This window comes from Arvicola amphibius, chromosome 11 (genome assembly GCF_903992535.2).
Source record: "Arvicola amphibius chromosome 11, mArvAmp1.2, whole genome shotgun sequence".
Taxonomy (NCBI): domain Eukaryota; kingdom Metazoa; phylum Chordata; class Mammalia; order Rodentia; family Cricetidae; genus Arvicola; species Arvicola amphibius.
Window position 1 is genome coordinate 44817640 of NC_052057.2, and position 22003 is coordinate 44839642.

The 22003-nt window shown below is 41.1% G+C and overlaps 1 protein-coding gene across 1 annotated transcript in view; it reads left to right on the forward strand.

The window, feature by feature from the left end:
- Positions 1-19593, forward strand: part of LOC119826781 (pyroglutamylated RF-amide peptide receptor) — a 28236-nt gene extending 8643 nt beyond the window's left edge. The window contains exons 2-6 of the mRNA XM_038348266.1: positions 10747-10905; positions 12603-12664; positions 16614-16849; positions 18420-18517; positions 19187-19593. Coding sequence (XP_038204194.1) covers positions 10747-10905; positions 12603-12664; positions 16614-16849; positions 18420-18517; positions 19187-19593 — 962 coding nt within the window. The remainder of the gene's footprint in view (positions 1-10746; positions 10906-12602; positions 12665-16613; positions 16850-18419; positions 18518-19186) is intronic.
- Positions 19594-22003: the final 2410 nt, after the last annotated feature.

The following is a 22003-nucleotide window of genomic DNA, read 5'->3' on the forward strand; positions in this document are numbered from 1 at the left end:
GGGGGCCTCCCAGAAGACTCCCTGCACAACTGGTGCCCCCTCACCCTATGGATGGATTCCTTACTGCAGCTCAAGCCCCGTGCTTTGATGAGGACTCTCTGATGGCTGGATACTGACCTCGAGAGAACTGAGACCTGTGTCATCTTCTCCCAGGAAAAATGTCCTGGTGACTGGTGGGTGAGTTCCCTGCATCCCCAGGAAGCTATAACGAGCAGATCTGTGACCCCTATAAGTCCTGCTCACTCAGTTTGTCTCACTGGAGCATGAGCACCTTAGCTGCCCAAGGTCACATGTGTGAGACAGTTGGTGATAGAGTCATCAATGGAATTGTCATGGGGGAGCACAAAATCATGGTGAATGGCAGTTGCGTGGCTACAAGCCGTATCCCTGAACACTGGAGAAATTTTTATTTATAACTATTAATATTATTATTATTATTATAACTTGACACAGTTACTCATAGATGGTCCCAAACATTGAAGAAAAGCTAAGTATTACTTCAAGAAGATCAGCATGTTTTAAACATCATCAACAGCATGAAAGAACACTCCTGGAAACTATGGCCACTCACCTCTTCAAACTGTGTACTTACTATGGGCAACATTGAGTGTGTGCCTGGCTTTGTGCTTATGGGAAGCAGGGATCTCACAAGATTACAATTAGTCCTCATCTACTTCACAAATAATACTGCTACCCAGATACAGGAGATACACCTAAAGCAGAAAGCTCTCAGAAGGACAACTGGTCAACCTTAGCTCTAAGCACATGACCCTGGTCTTTCATTCCCCAGCAGACAGCAGTGAGACACAACCCCTGTTGTCTCTGTGTGTGCACAGCTCTCAGAAATTCACCTAGTCCCTGTGAAAACAGTGGCTTTTGCCTCCCTTTCTCCAGGAGGGTCTGTCTCCATGGAGCCTCTCCTAGAACTAGTGTGATAGGCTTGGGGATCCTGCTAGGCCTGTACAAGCACTGAGTAAACACTGTAACCACAATTTACACAATGAAAAACAAACGATTTGTTAAAAGCAATGTTTCATTTAACACAACATTGAAAACATCCCAAAGAATAAAAAGGGGAGGGGAAGCTGGCTGTGGGTCTGGGAATGCTGCTGGGTTGAAATAAGGGGGTGATTCTGTGGGGAACAATAGAGCTGGTGCTGTCTGCAGAGCAGATATATGAGGGACATCTAGAGGAACAAGTAGACCCGGCCAATCCCTGGACCCCCAGATGAAGTTGCACTGTGTCTGCGGACATGGTAAGAGGTCAAGCATCTGAAGCATCCACGACTGCGGGCAGGAATCTGGCCCTGACTGCTAGTCCAGCTGTACACGTGACACAAGACCTGATGTTGCGTTTTCTGCTCTGCAGCTGCTCTGGGTTTGCTGGTTCTGGATTGAGGGTGGCTGTCTTCAATTGCTGGTTAACAGACTTGGAAACTCTAGATTTGGATGTGCAGATCTGCTTCAGCTCTCCGGATCTAAGGATGGAGACAGATGTGGCGTGGATGCAAGCATCTCTAGAAGGGGAAGTGGCAGTAGAGGACAGGAGACAACATGCCCAGGATGATAACTCTTTCTCAGTTTTCCAAACATAGGAGAGACCTTGTCTGCCTAGATTCCCAGATCCTATCCTCCAAAAGATCACGTGCCCAGGCTAGGGTCCAGTGACTGCTCCTGCAAAGAGGATTCTCTAAAGGATCCCCAATCGTTCCTGAGATCTGAGACCAGGTCCTGAGACCTCCTCACAGTGTCAAGCATCTACCTGGTACTTTCTCAATTGCCATTCTCTGAATCATTTGCCATTTGTCCCTGCAATTTGGTATGGAGCTTGTGGACACGGACAAGGACATCTAAGTAGGGCATGTTAAGAATCAAATAGGTTTTTACCCTCTTCAGAATGGACATGTTTGATGTCTTGGAAAAGTCCACAGGGAACTCACCAATCCATGTGTCCAGGAGGATGTAGATGGTGCTGGCGGAAAGGACAGACAGGACACTTAGTGACCTGGATTTTCCTTTGCCACCCCGCCCAAGACTCTGTGCATGTGAGACTGGAAAGGAGAGGATAGCCAGCCCTTAGCCATATGAGTACAATGAGCAGGGCTGAGAGTTAACTTCATCCATGAAAACACTGAGAAAAAATTGTAATCCAACAAAGTCAAAGAAAGGAAGCACACATACATCATTCATATATATTGATGTGAGTGTACACATGCATGCATGCACAAACACATCACTACAACCACCATCACCACCACCACAACAGCAACAACAAAATAACAGGAATCATTGGTCATTGATATCTCTCCACCTCAACAGTCTCAATTCCCCAAACAAAGGACACAAACTAACAGAATGAATGCAAATCCAGGCTCCATCCTTCTACTGCATCCACGAAACACACCTTAACATCAGGGATAAACGTCACTTCAGGGTAAAGGGTTGGAAAAAAGACATTCCAAGCAAATGGACCTAAGAAGCAAGTGATGTAGCCATTTTAAATCAGAAAGGAAGAAGTCAAAATATTTCTATTAGTAGATGATATGATAATATACATCAGTGACCCTAAAATTTCCACTAGGGAACCCTTACAGCTAATAAACAGTTTCAGCAAAGTTGCTGGGTACAAAATAAACTCACAAAAATCAGCTGCCCTCTTATATGCAAATGACAAACTGTCTAAGAAAGAAGTCAAGGAAATAATACCTTTCACAAAGGTCTCAAATATATAAAATATCTTGGAGTATCTCTAACTAAGCAGATAAAAGATTTGCATGATTAAACTTCAAGTATTTGAAGAAAGATTGAGGAAAATACCAAAAGATGGAAATATCTCCTGTCTTACCAAAAGCAATCTACAGATTCAGCAGTCCCCATCAAAATCCCAACACAATTCTTCACAGGTCTTGAAAGGGCAGCGTTCAACCTCATGTGGAAGCACATACACAAAAAAAAGAAAAATAAACAAAAAATAAGATAGTTAAAACAATCAAGAACAGTAAAAGAACTGGGAAAGGTATCACTATTCCCAATTTCAAGTTTTCTTACAAAGCTACAATAATAAAAAACACAATGGTATTGGTGGCACAAAAACAGACTCACTGATGAATGGAATTGACCTGGACACCCATACATAAGTTCACATATCTATGACTCCTGGTTTTTAATAAATAGTCCAGAATACATACTAGAGAAAAGAAAGCATTTTTAACAAATGGTGCAAATAGATTCATATCAATCACTGCACAAAATTAACTCTAAATGGATCAGAAGCCTCAACATAAAACCAGACTCACTGAAGCTGATAGAAGAGAAAGTAGGGGGTTACCTTGAATGCCATGACACCAGAGACAACTTCCTGGACACAACACAGCACAGGAACTAAGATCAAATGATGTATGAGTGATAAAAACTCATAGATGGGTATTGGGGTTCAACCTGAGGATCCAAAAAACAAAGCAGCCAGCCACTGGCTCTTACCTTGACCTTAGTATGATAATGGCAATCCTGCCTCCAGGAATCTTAAAATGAGACTGTGTCTGAGAGCTGTTTCCTCCTGTTTTATAATCCTCTCTGGAACTGGGATTAAAGATGTGCACCATTGGGATTAAAGGCATGAACCTCCTGGTTTCTATGGCAGCTGGTTTGGCTACTGGGATTAAACGTGTGTGTTACCACTGCCTTGCTGTAAGGCTGACCAGTGTGACTGTTTTACTTTCCTGATCCCCATGCAAACTTTATTAAATTACAATAGAAATGCTGCTACAACCAACAACAAATGAAACAAAAAAACTTCTGTAAGGCAAAGGACACCATGAATAAGAAAAATTGCAGCCTACAAAATAGGAAAAGAGTTTTACCAACTCTACATCTGATAGAGGACAATATCATATATAATATCATATATATATGTATATATATGTGTGTATATATATATACATTCAAGCAACTAGATATCAAGTAAACAACCCAATGAAAAGGGGGTACAGAGCTAAACAGAGAGGAAACTCAAATGGCTGAGAAACACTTAAAGAAATGTTCAACATCCTTAGTTATCAGGAAAATACAAATCAAAACTACATTGAGATTTCATTTTACACCATTCAGAGTGGTTAAGATCACAGAACAAATGACAGCTCATGCTCTTGAGGATGTGGAATAAAAGGAGCCTCCATCCATTGCTGGTGGAAGTACAAACTCATACAGCCACTATGGGAATCAGTGTGGCAGTTCCTTGGGAAGAAGGGAATCTACATCAAGACCCAGCTATACCACTCTAGGGCATATACCCGAGGGACACTCCAATCTACCACAATGACATTTACTCAACTGTGCTCATTCTTGCTTCATTCATAATAGCCAGAAACCAGAAATAACCTAGATGCCCCTAAACAGAAGAACGGATAATGAAAATATAGTACATTTATGCAATAGAGTATTGCTCAGCCATTTTTTAAAAAATCATGAAATTTGCAAGTAAATGGATTAAACTAAGAAAATCATCCTGAGTGAGGTTAACCTAGACCCAGAAATACAAATTTAGCAAATATTCACTTACACGTAGATAATAACTGTTAAACCCATTATAATCAGGCTACAATCCATAGAAGCACAGACGGTAGGTATAGAGTAAGTGAGTAGAGGGATCAAATAGATTTTCTTAGGAAAAGGAAAACAGAAAAGATAGCTATGGCTAGAATAGGAGGAGATGGATGGGTTGTGAGAGAGAATACAGGGAGAAACAGCTAAAATTAAGGGGCATTTCTGGAGTACTATGGAAAACTAATACAGCAGAAGGTTTATAAAATATATACATATATGAAAGCAATCTATATGAAACCACCAAACAATAGGGTAGATGGAGTCCCAGCTGCCCATCTCTTGTCACCCAAGGCAGCAGCCAGTACCAGGGTTGGGTTACATCTAATTGACATGTTAGCTAAAGGGATCCATGGGAATCCCCAAACAACTCAGGAAGTGGCTAAAACAGTAGGTTGCTTTCCACAAACTGATACCAAAGGGTTGGCTAAAGACAACACCTACACTGAATGGAGATATCCAGCTGGCATCTACATCACCTTCATCCCTGTGACCCAGCATCTTTGGTACAGGAAGGCACTCAGCATGCTATCAAGAAAAGTAATAGAAACACCAACCCAGCCACAAAAGCTTTGACCTACAATCTGTCCTGCCTGCACGATCTGTTAGCGCGGTAGTGACACAAAGTGTGTGAGAGAACCCAAGCAGTAGCTGATTGGACCTGAGGGCCACAGCACAGGACGTAACTCATTCCTAGCACTGCTTGGGTGACGTAGGACGAAACCAAACACTGCTGGTCTGAAAAGGGGGTGGGAGACAATGGGATAAAATGAGTCCTTTTATTATTTTATCTTATTTTAAAACAATCTTTTTTATTTTACATACCAATCCCAGTTCCCTCTTCTCCTCCTCCTGCTTCCCCAACTTTTATCCCACTCCAGTCTCCATCCATTCCTAAGAGAGTGTGAGGCCTCCCATGGGGAGTCAGCAAAGTTGATCACATCACTTGAGGCAGTACCAAGGCCCTCCTCCTTGTATCTAGGCTGAGCAAGATACCCTTCCGTAGGTAATGTGCTTCAAAGAGTCAGTTCACACACTAGGGATAAATACTGGTTCCACTGCCAGTGGCCTCACAGACTGCCCAAGCTACACAGCTGTCACCCACATTCAGAGGGCTTAGTTCAGTCCCATGCAGATTCCCCCTCTGTCAGTCCAGACTCAGTGAGCTCCCACTAGCTCAGATCAGCCCCTTTGCTCATAATATTGCTCCACCCTCTCTATGACTGAACGCCAGGGGTTCAGCCCAGTGCTTAGTGGCAGATCTCTGCATCTGCTTCCATCAGTTGCTGGATGAAGGCTCTATGATGACAATAAAGGTAATTATCAGTCTGCTTACAGGAGAAGGCCAGTTCAGGCATGCTCTCCACTATTGCTTAGACTCTTAGCTGGGGTTGTCCTTGCAGATTCCTGGGAATTTCCCTAGTGCAAGGTTTCTCGCTAACCCCATAATGGTTCCCTCCACCAAGATATCCCTTTCCTTGCTCTCCTTCTCTGTCCTTCCCCCAACTCAACCTTCCCAATCCCTCATGTTCACCTTCCCCTTCCCCTCCTCCCCTCCCCATTCCAATTCCACCCTCCTTCCTCCCCCCGCCCACACTCATATTACTCAGGAGATATTATCTATTTTACCTTCATACAGAGAGAGAGAGAGAGAGAAAGTATAGAGACAGTAAATGTGATATAAAAAGTACAAATAGTCATAGATTAAAGGAGTAAAGATAATAAAATAAATATTAAATATTAAACTTGTAAAAAGTAATAAAGTAAAAAATAAGCCACATAAAGATAAAATATACACAAAGAGTCTAGATTATGTATATTATTGGGTTTTCTTTAAATTTTTTTACTGTTAAAAAGCTATGTAATGAAAGACATTTCATTGCATGGACTGCTAAATTAAACCAACATAAAGGTATCTTAATTTCAAAATTTGAGTCTAAGGATATGTTGCTTTAAAAAGGAAGTTCTTCTTTTGTTTCCACAAAAGATAAAAACCTGTGGATTAATTCCAGACTAAGTGCTTTGATGGTCTGAGACCCCCCTAAAAGGTTGTGATAAACATCCCCAAAAATACTTTGCCCAACAAAAAACAAAAAGCAGTTTGGAGAGAACAATGCCCATATTCCCAAATATGTCTATAAATGTTTACTTACATTTAAAGGGGGATATGCTATAGAGATTTGCATTGGTATGGATCTTGCTTTATTGATACAAATTTAAGGTAAATTTTGATAAATGTGTATATGTATATTTCTGCTCTTGATTAAGGTATTGTGTTTTGCAGCTCATTTAAAAATTCAATGTATAATTAAGAAATACTGGTTAATAGATAGTCATCTCTATAATAGTCACCTTGTGTTCATATTAGTTAGGTTTTGTAGAGACATAGAGATATAGTTCAATTAGATAGGGATTCTTCAAATCTTTCAAAGATTTAAAATGTTTTAAGAACTTAGTACTTTTCATGACAATGAGATTCATCTGCTCCTGGTAGCACCGATCTACTTCAAGAGGAAGATGGGCATCGAAGAGGCTCCTTATGCAGTCTGTTCACCATTTGTGCAAGAAACTGCTCTTGCCTGGACTGCTTGATGGTATGCTGTATGAACTGTATGTACTTGTATGTATGGACTTGCAGGACCTACAGAGAAAAGACTGCTGAACTTGCCTAAAAGTGAGATGTTCATCCAGGGTTCCTGATCCATGAAAGAGTCTGCAAGACATTCTGCAGGACACAGCAGAAAGTGACTGACAAACAACCAACATAGGTGGAACTGTCTTTGAAATTTCCTGCTCCATGGAAAAGTCTGCTGGATATTATGAGCCAGTAGGCTGAAGATGGATGCCACAATGATACAGAAGAACTTTGGGTGACCATCCAGGCAACAAGACGTCTCTGTCAATTCTAAAGTTTTGGAAAATGCTTACAATGTACTTCCTGTTTACTTAGGTGATATTATATCCTTCTGGAGTCTTTCTTAGAGTTGAAAAATAGTTATAGTTACAGTTTTAATTAGTTATAATAAGAGATAAAGTAGACATAAATATTGTAACTATAATTCTTGCTTGGTAACTGTTTTGTTATATATAGTTTTACTATGTTAAAATAAAAACCTTTTTTATTTAAATAGAAAGGGGAGATGATATGGAATTCCTCTCTGTATGCTGGGATTACCATTGATTAATGAAGAAACTGCTTTGGACCTATAGCAAGGCAGAACTAGCTAGGCAGGAAAAACTAAATGCTGGGAGAAAGAAGGCAGAGTCAAAGGAAGCCATGTAGCCCCACCAGAGACAGATGCTGGAACGTTACCTGGTAAGTCACAGTCATGTGGCAATACACAGATTACTAAAAATGTGTAAAATTAAGATGTAAGAGTTAGCCAATAAGAAGCTAGAGCTAATGGGCCAAGCTGTGATTTAATTAATACAGTTTCTGTGTGGTTATTTCAATTCTGGGTGGCCGGGACGAACAAGCAGCCTCCTTCAACACAGTAGAATCCATGTATGGCCCCTTTAGAGTCCCCCTTGTATCCAGGCTTCTCTGGGGGTGTGGACTATATGCTGGTTATCTCTGCTTTATGTTTAATATCCACAAGTGAGTACCTACCATGTTTGTCTTTCTGGTTCTGGGTACCTCACTTAGGAGGGTTTGATAAAAATGACTCCTAATGACATTCTGCTGTACTCTGATAAGTGCCTTGCTCAGCCATCATCAGAGAAGCTTCTTCCTGCATCAGATGAGAATTAGTGCAGAGACCCACAGCCAGATGTTACACAGAGTCTCGGCAGTGTGGAAGGGAAGAAGTGACACCCAAAAGCTCTCCTCTGAGCACATGTGCACCATGTCATGTGTGCATACAAGACAGAGATAATAATAAGATGATAGCAGATAGTAGTGAAGGAAAGAATTCTAAAAATATATTGTTGATGCACTTAGGTCCAATTCATTAAAAATTTCTTCTGGTATTCCTTTGACCTTGGACTGTATAACATTGTATAAAAAAATCTCACTGAAGGGATAGAAAACTGTTCTGGTTAAATTTTCAATGAACTCTAAGGAATATTACTAATAATTTACTCAAATATTAATTTATTAAAATTAGTTATTTGTGAGGTAACTGATTTACTGCATATTAAACATTCAAACAGTGAAATGGATAAAGGCTGATGTTATTTTTTGTGCAGTTGCAGAAGAAGGTGGTCAGATTTAGGGGTCCAATACAGTCCTGGTGTCTTTCTTGGCCAGCCTACAACGTCAGTGTCGAGGGAACCGAAGGTCAGAAAAGCCTATCAAATGAACAGATGCAGCAATTGGACAAGAAACGCCCAGGAATGATGAACATACGAGGAGCCAAACACATAAGGATCGAAATGACTGTTAGCGAGTGGCCTAGCTGAATAATGACTGATTTTCAATCTTGGAGCCGCTCTGGAGTTCTGGGTCAGACTCATTTGGTCCCAGAGCCAGTCGGTGAGTGAGGCAGCTGATAGGCAGCTGGGCATGCAAGAGGATGTCTCTGGGAGGTCCAAGCTGGGGTTCTGGGTTAGGATTCACTCGGTCCCAGAGCTGAGTAATAGGTGTGGTGGCCGACTGATGTGGGGCCGGAGGACTGGGTCTGGGGGTTCTCACCTGGAATCCCGGTTCAAAATTCATACAGTCCCGTGTTGGCCTGGTGATTAGAGCGGCTGAAAGGCAGGCACACCACTGGCTTTCTGGGTTCCCAGCTGGACGGTAAGAGGTCTGTAGCAGGTGGGGAGTGGGGTGCCTTGATGGGTGGTGGGTCCGGACCAGCCTCTACATCGTCCCAGCACTGAGCAGCGGCTGGAGCGGCTGATAGGCAGTTCTCAATGTGTCTTTCCTATGAATAAAATGAGACCTCCTTGTTGCTATCTATCACGTTGAGATCTTTACATTAGAAAAGTAAAGAAAGTTAAAATTGTGACACATGCCCAGCAGTGGATGGCCAATGCAAACAGAACTCAATGGCGTCTTTTGAAGTTCTTGTCTCATAATGTTGAGTCAGGGTTTTTTTGTTTTTAATCTTAAAGGTCCTCTGTGTATATATTGCAGTTTTGATTTTGTGTTTTTAACGGATTCCTATGTGTGCAAACATGTGTTTCTGCATCTACATGTGTTTCTTGTCCTTTTTCTTTAGTTCTTTTTCTTCTGTTTATTTATTTTGTTTATCTACTCTTATTTGTTTTGTTTTTATTTACCTTATTTTGTTATATTATTATTCCTTGGGTGCTTGTTTTCTAATGAGATACAAAAAAAGTGTGGTGGAGCCAGATGGAGCAGGAGGAACTGGAAGGACTCAGGGGAACAGAAACTGTAATCAGAATATACTGATGAAAAAAATCAATTTTCAATTTTAAAAAGCCAGCCTGTATAGAATTTTAAAAATCATAATGGTTAAAGGTTGAATCTGCACATCAAGTTAGATAGACATGCTTAGAAGAAATCTGAGTCTTGGCTAGGGCTAGAGCTCCATGGGTAGCCTACTTGCTGCACAGTGTGAGATCTTTTGTTTGAATCTCCATAAACAAGGATTCAATGATGTCATTTATAATCCTGCTGCTCCCATGAGAAGATGGGAGGCAGGAAAAAAAGAATCCCAGGGGTCTGTGTGCCAGCTAGGATAGCAGAAATAGCAATGGACACCGTGGAGGTCAAGGACCAGCACGAGGTTATCCTCTGACATCTGTGTGGGCTGCATGACCCATGCACATCTGCATGCGCACACATGAACACACACACACACACACACACACACACATCAATACCCTGAACTTGGATGGGAATTACTCCTTTGTTAGGATTTCAGAGAGAGACAAATGGGAAGAAAACACAAAGAATATTTGAATATTTCCCGGACAATCATTTCGTTCCAACTTTGTTCTTCTGAAAATAATAGTCTGGCGGAGTTTTCTGTTCATTGTTTTTGAGTCAGGGTTTTTCAATGTAGCCCACACGGGACTGGGATTCTCTCTGATTCTCCTGCCTCCATCTCCTATGTGTTGGGATTAGTATGCACCACTTTGCTCTGCCACTCACACAGACTCAGAGTTAGACTCATTTACAAAGAGACAGATAAGACTCTTACAGAACAGCTTTTGTATGACGTGTCTGTTTCCCTGCTGCAGGTGCCTTCATCTGCAAGATGGTGCCCTTTGTCCAGTCCACTGCTGTTGTGACAGAAATCCTCACTATGACCTGCATTGCTGTTGAGAGGCATCAAGGACTTGTCCATCCTTTTAAAATGAAGTGGCAGTACACCAACCACAGGGCTTTCACAATCTTGAGTACGTGAGCCACTTTTCGTCACTTATCAAAATATCTGATGTTATCTGACAGTGACGGTGTACACCTTCAATCCTAGCACTCAGGGAGGCAGAGGTAGGCAGATCTTTGTGAGTTTGAGGCTACCCTGGTCTACAGAGTGAGTTTCAGGACAGCTGGAGATACACAGAAAAACTGTGTCTCGAAAAGCCAATACATACATACATACATACATACATACATTCATTCAAACATACATATTTGATATTAACATTTTAGAAGTGGAAAGATTTGTTTTTGCATATGGCTTCAGAGATTCTAGTCCATGGCAATGTGGCTCTGTTATTGCTGGGCCTTTGTGGTAAAGTAGAAGAACACGGCATGAACATGTGGTGGAGGGGTAACACAGAAGAGCATAGCATGAACATATGGTGGAGCGGTAAAGCAGAACACGGCATGAACATGGGATGGAGCGGTAACGCAGAAGAGCATAGCATGAACATACGGTGGAGCGGTAAAGCAGAACACGGCATGAACATGGGATGGAACGGTAAAGCAGAAGAACATGGCATGAACATGGGGTGGGGCAGTAGCTCACCTGACAACGACCACAAGCACATACACAGAAACCATCCAGGACAGGCTGGATGCCAGTGGCCTAATTTTTCCAGTCAGGCCCTACTTCCTAGGGTACATGATTCTTCATCTATGATTCTTTAGTGGATTAATCCATTCATAAAGTTAGTACCTTCATGAACCAATAATCTCTCTGAAGTCCATGAGCTAGCAGTCAAATCCTTCAGGACTTTGGAGGACATTTAATACTTAAATTGTAACCTTGAGTGAAGACACCAGTGTGCCACCTACAGTGTTAATGCCCGTCTTCATTATAGAATAATATCATATTTGTACAGCAGAAGGTTTTTTTTCCTTCATGAGTATGCATTCCTGTATAATTTAGGGCTTTAGTCTTCTCTGCATTTCCCCCACACGGTCTCTCCTTTAGGTCTACCCTATTATTGGAATATGTTATTGTGGATACAGTTCTTCAGTTTAAGCCTTCTACTTGGAATGCTGACAAGTTAGCTAACGAATGGAGCCATGAGTGGCATTCCCACGTCAACCCTCCTCTGACCTAAGATGAGAAGGCTCTGGGGTACAAGAGCAGAGGATTACAATACAGAACAGGAGGGAAGCCGGGAACGGGGTGTTGGGCGGAGAGGGCTCCCAGTCAGTTCACATAGAGGTTCATGTGCCTGAGAACAGAGCAGAGCCCTGCAGATGCCTGCCCTACAAGGATACGTCCACTCTCTTCATTTTGCTTCAGGCAGCTCTAGGTCCTCAGATTGCTGTAGCTGTCCCTGACCCAGGAAGACATGATGAATACAATATAGCCCAAAAAATCTGCAGAACTTGAAACATGGCCTAAAGTCTAATGTGGTAATAGATGAATTTTCCTTTTTTAGCAATTATAATTGAACGCTTAAAATCTTAAGATGTTTTACAATGGTCTAAACTTATAATAATCAGATGCATGATATACAGCTATAGAATTATCAAAGGTATAAAGTTTGATTGCAAACAATGTCAAATAAATAAGCAAGCCTTAAAAATTTAGTTGGCCTGTTTCATAAAGAACACTGAAGTTACAGCCCGGATAGAGATACAGCCTACCATGGCTATATTTTACCACATTATGATAACGATCATATTTTTACAGGTGTGGTCTGGTTGGTGGCCATCATCGTAGGATCACCCATGTGGCACGTGCAACGCCTCGAGGTAGGTCCAAGCCTGAATCACTGTTTGTACTTTTGAGATACTTCTCTGCCTCTCTGTGAGCATTACCCATCTCAGGAGCATCCCGGCAAGCCTGTACTCCCTCAGTTCCCTCTTTGCCCTTCTCATCCATCCATCTCAGGAGCATCCCGGCAAGTCTGTACTCCTCAGTTCCCTCACTAGAAATGTTTTCAATGAAATGAAATAGCTTTCTCTGTTTTATTTAATTCTTCTAGATATTATATTGCCAAGACATTGATGCATAACATTTTAAAAGATGTTTTAAGGTTGATTTCTCCATTTTCCTACAAATTGAACATGATTTTCCTAGTTTGCTCCATTGTTTTAATATAATTGAGAATCTAATGAGTGTTCTATATTTTCTTTTATTGAAAATAGATTTTTAACATATAATTTTTCTCCCTCTACTCCCTCCAGTTAGTTCCCCCTCCCCCTCGCATTTGGATCTTCCTCTTTTGTCTGTCATAAGAAAACAAATAGGCATCAAAGGAATAATAACAAAATATAATAAGATAGAAAAGAACTGTTGCAAGAGGTCTCTTGGTTGTTTCCCGGTGGTCCAGCAGTTCAGAACCAAAATAATCACACAGAAACTACATTATTTAAATCACAACTTGGCCAATTACTTAAGCATATTGTTAGCTAGCTCTTACATCTAGAATAACAGATCTACATTATTTTATATTTTATCATGAGGCTCCTGGCCTACTGGCAATGTTTCAGAATGTCTGTCTCTGGCAGTGGCTCCAAGGCTTCTCCTCAACTCTGCCCTTCATTCTCCCAGCATTCAATTTAGTTTTCCCTTCATAGCTCTACTCTACCCTATCAGGCCAAGCTAGATTCTTTATTAACCAATGGTATTCACAGCAAACAGAGGGGAATCCCACATAACCTACTCTTTTCTGTTTAAATAAAAAGGAAGGTTTTAACTATAACATAGAAAAATTACATATAACAAAAGAAGTATCAAGCAAAAATTACAATTGCAATATCTACTTTATCTTTTATCATACCTATCAATTCTTCAACTCCATCAAAGACTCCAGAAGGATATAATATTACCTAAGTTAACAGAAAGTGCATTGTAAGCAACTTCAAAACTCTAGAAATGACAGAGACATCTGTCTACCTGGACAGTCACCCAAAGTTATTCTGTATTGTTGGGGCATCCAATCTTTAGCCTACAGACCCATAGTATTCAGACTTTTCCATGAAGCAGGAAATTCCAAAGACAGTTCCGCCTATATTGCATTTTCCCGGTCACTTTCTTTTACAAGCAGTTATCAGTGTGAGACAGCGTCTGGTTAGAGATGAGGCATGGGTGCTTTTCTCCTTTCAGCTCTAGGACCTCAGCTGCTGCAGACCCAGGCAGGCCCTGAGCATGCTGCCGCTGTCTTTGTGAGTGCATATGGGTGTCAGAAATCCTTTGCCTAGAGATCCTGCTTCCTTGATGTTCTCCATCCCCTCTGGCTCGTACATTCTTTCTGCCTCCTCTTCTACAGGTTCTCTGAGCCCTGAGGGGAAGAACCTGATGGAGATCTACCTTTTAGGGCTGAGTGTTCTGAGGTCTCTTACTGTCTGTGTAATGTCTGGCTGTGGGTCTCTGTACTTGTTTGCATTGCTGCAGGAGGAAGCTTCTCTGATGATGGCTGAGCAAGGCACTGATCTATGAATACAGCAGAATGTATTAGGAGTCATTTTATTGCTGTGTTCCTTTTGTATAATGGCAGCATTTGGCTTTCCTCTAGGTCCCTGGACTATCTGATCTCAGGTTCTTGGTCACCAAAGTAGCATCACCTATTGGTTCCATCTCTCGTAGTGGCCTTAAGTCAAAGCAGACATTGGCTGGTTACCCCGAAAACCTCTGTGCCACCAATGTACAAGTGTACCTTGCAGGCAGGGTGCCAGTGTAGATCAAAGAGCTTGTAAATGGGTTGGAGTTTCTGTTTCTCCTTAGCAGTGTGAAGAGTACCTTCCAGTACCAAGAGCACTAGCCAGCAGGGGTAAAGGCTCTAGGCAGGCACCCCTCAACTTCTCCATGTTCAATGAATTGTGTGTGTGTGTGTGTGTGTGTGTGTGTGTGTGTGTTACTTTCAGCAGATTAGCCTTGCTGTCAATTTGTGGAGAGAAATCTACAGCCTTTGCAACAGCCTGGGTTTTTTAAGGTTCCCTTGGCATTCTGGCCAGCAGTTCAATTAGATGCAACCCTTTCCCCAGCATTGGAAGATTTATCTGGTGATGAGAGATATCCAGTTAGGGTTTTCTCCCCTGTTATTTGGTGATTACATTTAGATCACCCTCATATATATATATATATATATATATATATATATATATATATATAATTTGAGAAGCTTCTATTATTGCTCTGGGTGGTGGCTATGCACACATTTAATCCCGGAACTTGGAAGGCAGAGGCAGGAGAATCTCTGTGAATTCGAGGTCAGCATTGTCTACAGAGTGAGTTTTTAGGACAGCCAGGGCTGTTACACAGAGAAACGCTCTCCTGACAGAGAGAGAGAGAGAGAGAGAGAGAGAGAGAGAGAGAGAGAGAGAGAGAGAGAGAGAGAGAGAGAGAGAGAGAAGCTGCTACTGTATTAAGTTTCCATACAATTCCTAAGTGGACTTTAATTTTACTGTCCTTCCCCATTTTCCTTCCCCACTACCCATCTGATCCTTCTGTCTTTCCACAACTATCTATTTTGGTGTTTCTTAGTCTTTCTAATGCTGAAACCCTTTACTACAGCCCCTCATGTGTAGTGACCCTATCCATAAAATTATTTCATTGCTATTTCATAACTATAATTTTGCTACTGCTTTGATGCTTTGAATCATAATATGAATATCTGATCTGCAGCCCCTGTTGGGGTCATGACCCAGACTGAGAACTGCTGCTCTATTTTCACCCCTTCACTATATTTTCTTTTATTGTTAACTCATGCACAAAATGTAAGAGATTAGTTGATTCTCTTTCATAAGGCTTTTCTTGCCTGCCTCATCTTCCCAGGTAAATTAAAATTTGAGTAGGAGAGCATCTTACCCAATCTCTTTCCTCCTGCCTTTGTCTGGTGGGTTCAGCCATGTGTGAGGACTCATAGTAAAGAAAGCCAGGGGTTCATTTGGCCCAACCTGTCTGTTGATGCTAATTTGAACATCTTTTCTCATCTAACACAAGCACCAATCTTCAAAGACAACAGGGCATTGCTCACAAAACCCCTAACAAAACTTATAAAATGATAGACTCTTGTCTACTTTTTAAAACAGAAAGGCAAATATGGAATTTTACTAGTCATGCCACAGCCTTCATGAGGATACTAAGTAAAATCTGATTCTCTAAGTCTGTTTCCTCAAATGAGAAAGCAAAGTAAATTAGTTTAATTAATATTAAAAGAGACAGCAGGGCCGGGCTGTGGTGGGCACGCCTTTAATCCCAGCACTCGGGAGGCAGAGGCAGGCAGATCTCTGAGTTCGAGGCCAGCATGGTCTACAAGAGCTAGTTCCAGAACAGGCTCTAGAAACTACAGGGAAACCCTGTCTCGAAAAAAACCAAAAAAAAAAAAAAAAAAAAAAAAAAACAAAGAGAGACAGCAGGCAGCAGATAGTCTTCTCAATAGATAACACGGTAAGTGTGTTCTTTTAGCTCACCTAAAAGTGGTGAGAAAGGGAAATAAAAGTTGAGACAGTCAAGAAATGAAAAAACTTGTACAGACCTCAATCCCATTTCAAATCTAAAAGCATGAAATTCTCAAAACCTAAGCAGGTTAAGTGAGAAAACTCTTTTACTACAGAATAACAATAAAACAGCGATTCACATTTGCAATAATCCCAATGGCGAATCTGAAAAGTCTTTAAAATGATGTTCTGTGATGATACTTGACTGCTTCTGATGTTGACCACTCGTTCTTTCAACTCCCTGTTCCTTATGACCAAGATTAAGTATGACTTCCTATATGAAAAAGAACATGTCTGCTGCTTGGAGGAATGGGCCAGCCCCGTGCACCAGAGAATCTACACCACCTTCATTTTTGGCATCCTCTTCCTCCTGCCTCTGGTGCTGATGCTTGCCCTCTACAGCAGGATCGGCTACGAACTCTGGATCAAGAAACGAGTGGGAGACAGTTCGGTGCTTCAGTCCTCTCATGGGAAAGAAATGTCCAAAATAGCCAGGTCTGTCTCATTCGGTGCTCACCTCTGTTTAAAATTTTCAACAAGCTGTGCTAGAAGGAACAGTTGCCAAGGACACCAGAACTCTTGGGTGATCTAGTCAAAGTAATCTAAATTGGAGTGTTTAAACCCTTGAAGCTTTGTGCATTTTAATGTGTGTCAGAAAGATGGATCAAAATCTCAAATCAAAAGTGAAGCTGGGAGTAAGAAGAGACTATGGAGCATAGTTACATTTTCATCTTTATATAAATATGATTTGCAGAAAGAGCTATGAACGTGTTTCAGGGCTGTGTTCATGAGAGTGGCTCTGCTCACTGTCACCTTGCTGACCATTGTGACAAAGATCTGCATTTTAGCTCCCCTCCCCCATTTCCTTATTATACACGGTTGTATAATGACATTCATCCTTACTTCCTACTATTCATAGACAGTGCTGACATATATAAAAATGTTTTAACCTCAGCATATTACTTATATTAAATGGTTAGTGTTGAAATTTGATTTCAGCATGAAAACTATATTTTTTACCTTATTCATTAGTATCCGTTTTAAAAGATTATGATGCTGCATACACAACACACAAGATTCACTTTACATCTGCACTGCACGGCTATTCAGATGAAAATGAGTGAGGCCTCCTGTGCACGTCCAGGGATTTGATGGGTTGTAGTTAAATCTTTCTGTGCAGTGTCCTCCAGCGCCCATTTGTATAAAGACAGTCCTTTCTGAATATAAGGGGTTCCCAAGACTTCATCGTCTTGGGAAATTTTATTAAGTTAATGATACTCTTTCCTAGAAGAAAGGAATTCTGGAGTTGAAAGGAGAGGTGCCACGTATGAACTTGTAAAATATACAGCAAATATATAGTTCAAGTGAAGATATAACTCTACCTTATAAGAAAAATAAAGAAATGAGTTTGAATTGCTGGTAAAACAAGAGTTTTAATACAATCCTTGAAGCTTACTGTATTTGATAAATATTGATATTTTGCTATCAAAGAAATGAGTGGTTTTCAATGCCCAGTGAATTAAAGATCACTTGCTAAACTTAGGCTCCTCAATCCAAACCCAAAGTCCGTCAGTAACTAGACATCAGGAGCCTTCAGGTTGCCACACCTTCTGCGTTAGCTCATTGATCTCTGTGAGTATTAATGATAGAATCCATATCAGTGATCTAGGAGCATGCCGGACCCGCAGTGAGCACACAGGGATCTAGGAGCATTCCAGACCCGCAGTGAGCACACAGGGATCTAGGAGCATGCCGGACCCGCAGTGAACACACAGGGATCTAGGAGCATGCCGGACCCGCAGTGAGCACACAGAGATCTAGGAGCATTCCAGACCCCCAGTGAACACACAGGGATCTAGGAGCATGCCGGACACACAGTGAACACACCATAAGCATGTTCAGTACATAAAGACCATGAACACAAGGGTGAAACAAACAGGAAATGGCCATAACCTACCTGCTGTTACATTTGAGTGGCCTAGGCTCAACCTTTATTTTAGTCTTGCTGTTTTAACACATTTTCCACAGAAAACTGAACCAAAGCAATGCTTTCTCGTGGGTCTAGGAAGAAGAAGCGGGCTGTCGTCATGATGGTGACAGTGGTGGCTCTCTTTGCTGTGTGCTGGGCTCCTTTCCATGTTGTTCACATGATGGTTGAATACAGTAAGTATATAGCATTCTCCTTAGATGCTCTGGTCCATTTCCTGCTAGAATAGACAGGAATGGCTGTGAATCTGTTGCTATTCGCTGGCTTAATTATACACCAAGCCTCGAGCCTGCTTCTTTCCTGTTACAAGAGCTCTAGCTCCCTGTGTGGTGCATGGCTCTCTGTGACAAGGACACTTAGGAAGTGTTCTTTACTCGTTGTATACAATAAAGTAAAACTTCCAGATTCTTTCATCATTCCTAAGGGAGCAACATGGCATCTTATAAATCTTCTGTTTTTACAACTTTGACTTGCACAGTTTCAACTTAACAACACCTGGGCTTTCAGCCAGCACCTCTGGGTATTCTCCCTGATGCACCAAGACGTTACAGTGTGACTGTTTCTGCACTGCAAGGGAATGTTGGAAGGGTAACTCCTGCTTCTAGTTTTCACAACATTTGAGTTATTTAGTGTAAGTACTGTGAGCCCAGTAGCATATGCTGGACACCAGCAGTGTTTGTAAGAATGATCGTCATGAAGGCCATGTGTTCCCAGGCAATTGTTCCTCTCCCACAGTGGGCTTCAGAAATCTGCATGCCTTTTGTCTTTGACAAAGTCAGGTGATGAATAGTTTTTAGTTTTCTTAAGAAATTCAATCCACATTCTAAAGTGAAATTCTATTTCAGGCAATTTTGAAAAAGAATATGATGATGTCACGATCAAGATCGTTTTTGCTGTCGTACAAATAATTGGATTTTTCAACTCTATCTGTAATCCCATCGTGTATGCCTTTATGAATGAAAACTTCAAAAAGAATTTTTTGTCTGCAGTTTGTTATTGCATGATAAAAGAATGCTTCTCTCCAGCCCAGAAGCACCAAAATTCAGTAATTTCTATGACGCAGAAGAGAGCAAAGTTCTCACGACGACAGTGTCCAGCAGAGGAAACCAAGGGAGATGCTTTCATTGATGCCAACATCGAAGTCAAATTGTGTGAACAGCCAGGGGAGAAAAGGAAGCTCAAGCGACAGCTTGCTTTCTGTACTTCTGAACTTTCTGAAAATTCAACTTTAGGCAGTGGACAAGAATTGTAATGATAACTTCATAATTAATATTATTTGTATGGAAAGTTCTTTTGAGCAAAGATCAAAGACTATTTTTAAATGATGGCAAGAAGGAAAACAAAGCACGTTTTCCATTTAAACTGACAAAAATGGACCGAACATGCTGACATTGTTATCTTTACTTAACGACCAAACATATGACTTCAGGGATGACAATGAAAGTTGTGTGTGTTAATATGTATTTATCTATAAATAAGTAATAAATTCAAAGTAGAAAGTCATCCCAATGGCTCCCAAAAGAAGAATGACCAAATAGACAATGCTACATCAGTGGGCTCTATATTTTCAAGGAGCATTGATGGTCATGTGTGCGGGGTAAAGTAATTTTAGTAACGGGAAACTATGCATCCAAGGACTTCTAGTGTGTGTGTGTGTGTGTGTGTGTGTGTGTGTGTGTGTGTGTGTGTGTGTGTGTTGGGGTTTGCTCGTATGTCTGTGTACCATGTGCAGGCCTGGTGTCCATCGAAGCCAGAAGAGGGCATCAGATCCCTAGAAACTGAGCTGCCCGGTGGATGCTGGAGTCAGAATTGATATATGGGTCCTGGGAACAATACCTGGGTCCTCTCTTTCATTGGATCTTTTACTACAGCCAAGCCTATAAAATTCCTTTATTTGACATTCCATTAGAAGTTATTTTTTCATTCTAAATTCACAAAATGAATCTTCCAACAATTTTGTTTTATTGCCCAAAGCTGAGCACACAGCCCCTTAACTCCATTGCCTGTGAGAGCAGCAGACCCTTTAACCAAAATGGTGAGAAGTCAGTGCTGTGAGCAAAGACAGGGAACGAGTACCTGCTTTTCAGATGCAGTATCTAGGGTTGTATGGGGTCTGTGGTAGAGATACTGCTTTTCAGATGTAGTATCTGGGGCTGTATGGAGTATGTTTAGAAAGAACAATGGGACACTATCATTTAGTCAGATATTAACATTTTTAATTTTATTTTTTAGATAAAGATAACATACTTATATTATTTCTCCCTTCCCTTTCCTCCCGCCACACCCTCCCATATACCTTTTTCTACTCTCCAATGTGTGCCTTCTCAGTGTGTCTCATTCACCCCATTGTTGGTGCAGGGAGAGACATAAGGAGAGAGGGAAAAGAGAGGGTCCTGCACTGGTCTAATCCCTTAAAAGGATTCATATTAAAAATACAAATATAAAAATATATTCAGATAGTTATTTCAAAAATGGAAGCTTGAGGCCTAAGAGACTATACCTTACCAACTCATTTCCAAATTAAACACGCCTCAAGGTGTTCCATCATACAACTACCTGGGCTTTGTGGGACTGTTCCTGATTGAGGAGGAGAAGCCTTTCTTCACCCCACATCAGACACCAGTGACAGACAAAAGGAACGATTTCTCCAAAGTCCAGTTTAATGAGCCAGTTAGTTTATCTGAGTCTCTTACAGGAGTCTGAGTGCAGGTTTCTTCAACAAACACAGACAGCTTCCTTTCTGGCAGAGGCATCCCTGACAAGTCACGCCCCTTCCTACATCCCTTGAGGTCTTCAGGGCAGGTCAGGGCGCAGAATGTCTTAGTGGTTCTTACTGCTTGTATCACTTTGGGGAGAGATGGACCCGTTAATCTTCTGAGTTTTAGCTCCCCCAACCACTTATCAGTTTGTTAACTTCTTGGGTCTCATGTGCCTCTGTCCTCCCTCTAGGAGAAAGTATTTCAATTCAGGAGAAATTGCAATACAAAACTTGAGTGTAATAGTCACATTTGAATTTTGACAATGGCAAGTAGAGGGGCAGAACTTCAAGCGACTCTACTGGAGTCACGTTTCCCTTTCCTATTGTGAAAAAGATTTAGTTAGTCCCTCGAAATATAGAAATTCCCAATACTGTACACCTGCCCCCTTGTTCCTATAGCTGCCACTAAGAATATTTGGTAAAAAGGAAAAGAGCAATTTTATTAAGAAATTCAAAATGACACCACATTGTCATCTGATTTCTTCTGTACCATGAATATCCAATTGTTTCCTCTGTGCTAGAATGTGATGTAATACTCAGATAACAAATCAAATGAAAGTATTAGCTATGAATAAGAATTCTTAAAATTTAGCTATTAAAGACGAATCTTTTCTTCAACCAAAACAAGCCACTCTCATGACATCAGGACTGCAAGCAAACTCTCAAAAGTCCCTTGATGCTAAAATAACAATAAATTTTTTCAAGCTCAATCAGTGTAATATCACCCATAAATTGTTTACATTCAACTTCCAGTGGTTGATTTACAAAATATTGACATAAAGCTGGGCTATCCAGCGTTTTTCCAGGAGCACTTTTATTGCTATCTCTTTACAAGTTAGCATTATCATAAATAGTCACTGGAAAGGCAGATTTTTCTCTAGCCTGTTCTTGTAAAGAAGCAATT